This window comes from Arctopsyche grandis, chromosome 10, assembly GCF_051622035.1.
Source record: "Arctopsyche grandis isolate Sample6627 chromosome 10, ASM5162203v2, whole genome shotgun sequence".
NCBI lineage: Eukaryota > Metazoa > Arthropoda > Insecta > Trichoptera > Hydropsychidae > Arctopsyche > Arctopsyche grandis.
In genome coordinates, this window is record NC_135364.1 from 1,964,493 (window position 1) to 1,973,305 (window position 8,813).

The 8,813-nt window shown below is 30.0% G+C and overlaps 1 protein-coding gene across 1 annotated transcript; it reads left to right on the forward strand.

Annotated features, from left to right (window-relative positions):
* The first annotated feature begins 860 nt into the window (after positions 1-860).
* Positions 861-8,464, forward strand: LOC143917908 (kelch-like protein 28). The gene is made up of 10 exons (XM_077439531.1): positions 861-1,148; positions 1,231-1,385; positions 1,463-1,665; positions 2,905-3,102; positions 3,193-3,372; positions 3,449-3,601; positions 4,378-4,523; positions 5,488-5,698; positions 7,394-7,568; positions 7,721-8,464. Exons 1-10 carry the CDS (start codon positions 1,030-1,032, stop codon positions 7,852-7,854), a joined length of 1,674 nt encoding a protein of 557 aa, XP_077295657.1. The 5' UTR covers positions 861-1,029; the 3' UTR covers positions 7,855-8,464.
* The last annotated feature ends 349 nt before the right edge of the window (positions 8,465-8,813 follow it).

Here is an 8,813-nt window from a genome sequence, read left to right on the forward strand (position 1 = left end):
AACGGTGGTTAAAAAATGAAAATAAAAAATATAAAGATTATGTTGTTTGAGGTTCTGATAGAAAATGTGGACATTGAAAACGAACAATGTACATATTACTCTAAAAATTGCGACATACATACATAAAACCGGAACTTCACGTGGGGGAATGCTTCGAAAGTATTACACTTTAACATAGCGCTTAGTTATGTAATAAATAATGAGGAATAAACTTATTATTTAAAATTAATAATAACATTAAATTAAATCATAAACCATTTTTTTTTTGAAAACCGATTAAATGATGAAAATATGTAGCTTGCCAATTTTTAAATATTAGTCATAAGATCAGAATTCGACTCTATTGATATTACATCTTTACAATCGCATATGTACATATGTATGATAAGATAACGTTTCATTATCGCATCATATTACAAATATTCGTACGGTGTTTGTTATCAAACTGTACATACATATTGGTTCAATCCAATCATCGAAAACATCGAATAGTAGTATATTTATTTGGTAGTTGTGAATAAACACTAAACTACGTAAAATGCGCCAAAAAAAATAATATAAAGATTGTCACAATCATTTTGCGATTTAAACGAAGTATTACAGTATTACATATTTATGTAATACTGATTTTATTTATTTTACGTGTAACCAAAAATTTTATTTTTGGTTATACGTAATTATTAAACATTAACACACAAACATACACTGATGACTTTTTACTATTTGTATAATTTATTAATACATACATGTGTTCATCACAATAAAAGATACAAGATCTCAAGTCTTTCGGTTCAGGTTATAATATCTACATATGTGTGTTTATAGATCGATTTGTCGGAAAAGGTTGGTAATAAATGCTGTTTGAAGCAATGCAGTGCGATAACAATTTGTTACAAATTCAGTTGGCTTCAAGTTCTCGACTTGGTAACGCGTTTTTGTGATAATTATCATCGGTCGTTTCTTTTATTCAGATTCTCATAGCGTTTCGGTGTTCAAATAAAAATATATCATTATTAATTCTAAACCAAAATGTGCGAATTCAATGCTGAAATTTCCGATCGACGTGCAAAAAAGATTTTAGGCCGCATGTTCGACATTTACGAAGAAAGTTTGTTGTGTAATATCGATTTGGTAGTCGGCAATAACAGGTTGGTGCATTTCAGGTGTGTGTGGTATTTGCCAACAAAGTCGTATTTACTCTAGTTACATCAAACGACCTGCATTTTCCAGATTTCCAGTGCACAAGTTGATCCTTGTTACGAATAGCGATTTCTTCAAAAGTAGAATATATGATACAACCAGTGAAATTATTTTGGAAGACAATGACGAGATATTAGCGGAGTCTGTCAAGAAGACCATTAAATTCTTTTACCTTGGTGAAATTGGTAAGAACACAGGTGAATAGAAACCGTGTTTTCTTAAAACGTTTATAAACATATCCATGGCAAAATCTTCATTTCAGAATTGCAGCTACACCAAGCGGTAAACATTATCAAATTCTCCAAAATGATTCAGATGCGAGAACTCGAAGAATACTGTTTGGCGTACCTCGAAAAAACAACAGACAATAATAATTACATTTTTATTGAAGATTTTGCCAAACAACATGGATATTTGCGACTATTCGAGCAAACAAAAGTTTATATTGCGAAGAATTATTTAGAGGTACGTCTTATGCAGTGGTGTAGTGTATAATAAAATGAAACCAGGACGGTGTTTAATTTTTATGATCCCCCCCCCTCTTTTTTCATTACTTAAAACATATATATCCTAATAGTGGTAGTTCAAATATTTATTTTTTATATTTTCTGAAGTATAAAATTGAATGAAATGAAAAAGTGAATTTAGAGATGTTTAAGATAAAAAAAAGCCCATGAATTTCATCAAAACGTCTTTTAAGTTGTCTTTTAAAGTTTTAATACAATGTTAGGCGGCAAAGCCGATAAACCCATGGGGTTTGACTTAATATAAATGATAAAATAAAAACAAAAATATTCATAACAGTAATAAGATAAAAAAAAAAGTAAACATGAAAAAAAATCCGACATAAAAGAATATACCAAAAGATAAAAGTGAATAAAAATATTTGGGACGGTAACATAATAACTACGAGAAAACAAAAATATAGAAAAGATATTGGAAAAGAAGAATTACAAAAATCTTCAAGTTTAAGAAAGACTTCTAGCTTGTTTTTAACAATATTAAGTTTTTCAGAATTTACTACGTTGTTGGGAAGACTATTCCAAACTGTAATCACTATTTGAAAAGAAGGAATTTCTGGAAAATTTTTTGAAAAGAAGGAGTCTGGGAGTGTGACCTCTAAGATGAGTGTTTTCATTGAACGTAATGAGTTTGGACATAGGACAATTATTTTATTTTAAAGACTTGAATTAGGTCGCCTCTTAATCTTCTCGTCTCAAGTGCTATTAATATTAGCCAAAATATTTTTTAATTTTACTCATAAAACAATTTTCATATCAAAGTGCCAGGGTGGCGACCTGCTCCGACCTGGTCCGACTACATCACTGGTCTTATGTATGCCTTTATGTGATTGATTTCTATGACATACGATTTAGCTTGTTGTTTTATGTATCATGGATTTTAATATAACCACGAAAGCTTTTTCGACTATAATCATGGCTAAAAGACGACCCAAACCAGTCCCAATGTTTAATTTAAATGCATTTTTACCGCTCTTGACAGGCATATATTATTTGTACATATCGCAACTGCCCATTTTACGTACATATTTATTCCCTCATGAAACACGCAATTAGACTCGGCAAAAAAAAACTGAAACTTGAAAATTGTCGATAAATTGCTTTTTTTCAAAAAAATTTACATACATATGTACATATGTTTGTCATCATTATTTTTTATCCAAAATTCCGATTGGTATTGCAGATAATCCAAGAAGATGAATTCCTCGATATGAGTTGTGAACGACTGGGGGAACTTTTACATTCGGATGATTTAAAAATAGCAAGAGAAGAGCAAGCATTTCAAGGATTGAAGATTTGGGTGCAGAAGAACTATGAGTCTCGGAAAAAGCATTTGGACACCCTGTTGAAATATATCAGATTACCTTTGTTACCCGTCCAGGTATTTCCTGCTTCATGACAAATTTCATAGATAATTCAAATTCGTCTATATTTGTTTATAATTTTCTAATGTGGATTTCTAAATTTTCAGTTTATATTAAATGAAGTGAAACCCCTCTGTTACGATTCATTAAGTTGTTGCCAAATGCTGTTGGATACATTCGAATACCATCATAATCCTGAAAAAATACCTCGATTTACTTTGTTGAATTCAAAACCTCGAAAGTGCTGCCAACAAACTGTATTAATTGTAGGAGGAGACGATGATACAGTATTTGTCATATTTATTTTCATTTCTTAAAATTACAAGCTAAAGTTTCATTAATAACGTCCGTTTTGAATTTAAGACTTCAGGTAAAATTGAAATTTACGATGCTTACGATGACAAATGTTATACATATCATGATTTGAACAATAAAACTACTGAATTTGAGGCTGTGGTGTTGAATAACAAACTGATTACTATGGGTGGTATTACTGATGGTAAAACCACAAACAAGGTACTATTCGTTCCATTAAAAGTTTTTAGTTCTATTTTAAGATCTAAATATTATCATTGTACGTATTTAACGGCATCTATCATGAAGATTTCACATTTTTGTGTTTTGAACAAATAAATAGAGATTTGTCTTTTTTTGACAAGTGTATGTGTCTGTTAATGTATACATTGACTCGTTATTGTACATGTTGCAGTCGAAGTGTATTTTCAGATGTAATATATTCCGACTGGAGTTGTAGATGATTCATATTCGAATACAATTCAGCTAGTAAATTATATATCTACAATCGCAAATGCACTTTCAACAATGTGCGCCAGTTGTAATACAACATGCTTTTACGAATGCTTTATAATACGATAATGCGGTAATATTTGCTAGGTATTATGAATAAAAGTTACGAGTACCGTATTTAGATAGCTCAAAGAATGTGTTCAAAACAAAAATGTGACTTTCCAACTCAATTTACTAGTCGAGTGACGTTTTCACGAAAACCTAACCTGATACCAACTCATGGTTGAACTGTATTTTCAGTTGTAATATATTTTGACAGTTGGAATGTAATTCGCCACATGAATCATTTTGCGTGGTTTACAGGGAATATCTTCCAACTAGTCAAAATATAAGTGTAAAACATAAGAAAATATAACAATGTTAGAAAAAATGGAGGTTGCCTTTATCAGCGAGTGGTTACTAATTTTAACTGACAATTGAGGATTCAAACGTCGATTGCCCAGATCAAAAAAAATATTATTTTTACGTTTTGCTAAATTTCACAGGTGTCTTGTTTTGATATCGTCACAAAGGAAACAACAGAATTGAAAGCGATGCAACAAGAAAGGCAGTTATTTGCAGCCACCGTCATTGATGACCAAGTTTTCGTCATCGGTGGATGGAATAATAAAATGATGAATTCCGTGGAAAGGTTATTTTCTTGAGCCAAACATAATTTTTTTTCCTTCGGTATTTAAGGAGATAATCTATTATTTGTTTCATTTTTTATTGGGTTGATTTTCTAACGGAAAATTAATATTTAATAATTTAAAAAAATATATATTTTATTAATTTAACTAATTTATTAACGTGATTTTCATGACCTCATCTTATCTTTCAAACAGTGGCGGATAAAGTAAATAGGGGGGCCCCAGGCCCCCTACTTCAGTAAAAAAACCGCTTTCATAGTTTTTTACCATGCTTTTCAGTATATGGTTTTAGATTAGAGTGAATAACCAATATAAGGCGATTAATTCCGTGGAAAGGTTATTTTCTTGAGTCAAACTTTAATTTTTCTTACCTTCGATATTTAACGCGATTGTCTATTATTTATTTCATTTTTTTTAACCTGGTTGATTTTCTAACGGAAAATTTATATTAATAATTAATAAAAAAATTAAATTTAGCTTTTTTTTATTAAACTTTATTTTTATTTAACTTTATTTAATTTATTAACGTGATTTTCGTGATCTAATTTTTCGTGACCTCATCTTATCTTACAACCCATTGCGATATCCTGCATTTTGGATACTATCGTACCCTCCCAAGTAAGATTTAACTAGGATTTATTTTAAAGTAGACAATTTATTTTAAATTCAACACTTCATCTTTAAAATCACCGTAAAGACAAATGAAAAAACCACGTGAATATTCAAATTTTGTCACTAACTGATAATATTACATTTACAACAATAAATGTTTTGAAAACAACTCCACTATTGCGTAAAAAAAACGTAAAACATAAATTTCGATAAAATTTTGGACTCAGTATTCTGAATGATCTCGATGATTAAGAATAGAAATAAATAATAAATTAGAATAAATACTTGATATTAAATTACATAAAATGCAAATAATGATACAGTCGCAATGAAATTTTCCGGTTTTCATTTCAGGTATGATTTAGTTACGAATACGTGGACTAATGTGGCTCATATGTTGACACGACGTAGTCATCACGCAATAGCAGTAGTAGGGAAAGAAATTTATGCCATCGGAGGTTCAAACGCTATTCGTAATACATTAAACATAATGGAAATCTATGATACACAACAAGATAAATGGACAGCAGCCCCACCAATGAAAGAAAAAAGATTTGAAACTGCCGTGAGAATTATTTTTACTTTATCTATATACACATATGTACATACATATATCTACGTAGTAACAATAGATTAAGTTTTTTGACCATGCGAAAATTCAAACTCGAGATTTTGACTGATTCGAACTCAGAATCGATCACTGATCACGTTTTTATGATCTACATAAAAAATGTGTGTGTGTGTGTCTGTTATTCTTAACTCCTATCGAACTGAAACTAAGTATCGGTTACTAAAATTCTAATCGATACGATGTAAATTTTTTTCAAACTTTTAAGTTGATCGGAAATGGTACCTCCCCTTATAGGTGTCATTTTTATTAATTCAATTATTTCCTAAACTGCTCACCGAATCAGACTGAAATTTTTTGTACATATGTACATTGTTTAAATATTTTTACCTCAGCTGAAATTAGTACTTTTAATCTACAGGTTCGAGGTTTTTTATTTCTCTCTGGGAAAATTTATTGTGTATTGAGTATTGAATTGAGATTTCAGATCTAGAAGTATAAGCTTAATACCAAGTTATATATAAAATTTGGTGAGCACCCATCAACCGGAATTGGCAGTCTACCCCTGTTCGATTTTTATTCCACTATTTTTTGATCCCTTAAACGTGTGTGCTCTTCACTAGAAAATTCAAGTAAACTCCTTGTATCAATGTGATGAAAATAAAAAAAAATCATTCATTTAAATAAAATGGAAGTGAGATTTTTTCCTCTTAAAAAAGAAAAAAAAATTGCACCACACGATTTTTTCCACATCCCTGAATATATCAGCCTTAAAATTTATATTCGTTATCTTTATGTACTAACTTAGAGATGATGTCAAAAATGTTGTGGCCATTATTCTGTCCACACCCCTGAACGCATCAAGCTGAAAATTTACATTTGAATTCATTATGTACTAACTTAGATAAGGTGATAAGGTTTTGCTCAGAATTCGTAAGCCGGAAGTAGAATTTTTTTTTAAATAATATTTCATTATTTTATTTTGACCTTTTAACCTCTACAGAGCCAACTTTTTAATATCGGTTTTAATAATGTGTTTTATTGAATTCCCGTTATTTAGACTTTAGAGGATAAAGATTTATGGGCAAATTTTTTTTTTAATTTCAATTTTAGAAAATACAGTATGTTCAGGGTTATCTACAAATAGTACCAAGTTATATGAACTGATATTATTGATGTTTAATTTTTAAAAATGATTGCTGAAAAATAAACGATCATTTAATTTTTAAAAATAAACCGAGAAATCAACAACAAACTTTATGTATATTGTATATGTAATGTACACTGGGTCTGTAGAAGTTATTTAATTATAAATTATTTTTATGTTTTTGATATGTAATGTGTATCATATTTATTAACTAATCCCGACAGCCGAAAGTAGAACTTTTGTATTGTTTAAGATTCCTTACATTTGCGCTCAATTTGTATCGAAAATGCTGTCATAGCCGGTATATGTGAATGTGTATGTACATACGTTGAATTATCGAATTTTGTTTTTTTTCTTTCTTATATTCCTCAACGCATAAATAATGTCGTTGTTTAGTCACTTCCGATTGTTTTTACATACCTCCTTTACGTTTCACATGGTTACTAATGAATCCTATAACTGATCGATTTGTATCAATCGGATTTAAAGACAAACACATCACAGTAAAGTCGTCTTCGCTGAATACCATTTGTTGCAACTTACAGGCTGTAGCAATGGGAGACCACATTTACGCTATTGGAGGTTTTAATGAATCATCGTTTCTTAAATCAGTGGAGCGATTTGACATCAAGTCTCAAACCTGGACATCAGTGGCCAGTCTTCCTGAACCAAACTGGGGACAAAAGGCGATTGCTTTCAACGAGAAAATCATTTGCGTCGGTGAGTATCGCAGCATTTAAATATGTACAGTACAAATTTATGTTATTTACTGGGTGTTCTGTGACCGTTCTTAACATTGGAACGTTTTATAAACACGAATCGTTTGTTAATTTAATGTAAATATTAATCAGTGTGTATTATAATTCTTTTAGGAGGTAAAAAATCATATTCAATGGTGGAGTACGATCCAGGTACAGATAAATGGACAAATCATGGATCAATTTCAAAACCACGTTCCTTTTTCAACTTATTACTTGCACCTATGCACATAATGAAGAATGAATAAATTGTGAAATAAATATTCGAAAAATACGAATAATAATTTTATTTAAATTCTACACAATTACAGACATCTACATATATGAGCACTCGATAATGTACATACATAAATTACTATTATTTTCATCGATGGATGTAATGGAAAACGTCGTATCAAGAGGACGTAAATTTTAGAAAATCATCGAAACAGTCTCCTGTGCCTCCATCCAATCAATTTGAAAATGGTACCTCCCCTTTACATATGTATGTACATAGATGTCCTCTTTTTTTAACTTTTTGAATTCAGTTATCCCCCAAACCGCTAACATGTAATAGAAGTTATAAATTTTATACCTTCATATTTTTTCAATATTTTAAGTTGAACCGGAAATAGTACTTTTACTCTAGAAAATCGAGGTTTTTTATGTTCTTCTCAGAAACCTTTTGGTTTATTGCATTGAAATTTTATATCTAAAAGTTTAAGTTTAATACCAAGTTATGTATAAAATTTGTAAAGTATCCGTCAACCGTAAGTGGCAGTTTACTCTTGTTCGATTTTTCATCCACTATTTTTTTCGACCCCTTAAACATGAGTGCTCTTCACGAAAAAATTCAAGTATAATTTTTGTATCAATGTCATGAAAAAAAAATCACTAAATTTAATAACCCGGAAGTGGGATTTTTTTCCTCTTAGAAATGTCAAAAATGTTGTGACCACGATTCTGTCCACATTCCTCAACATATCAAGCTGAAAATTTATGTTTTTGTGATTTTTATGTACTAAATTAGAGTTGATAAGGTTTTGGTCAAAATTCGTAAAACGGAAGTAACAATATGTCATTATTTTATTTTGACCTTTTAAATTATTTTTATTTTATTGATATTTAATGTGTATAATACTGATAGTGATTTTAAGTAATTAAAAATATACGAATGTACAAAATGTACGAATATAATAACGAATCAAAAATAAACCTCTATATATGT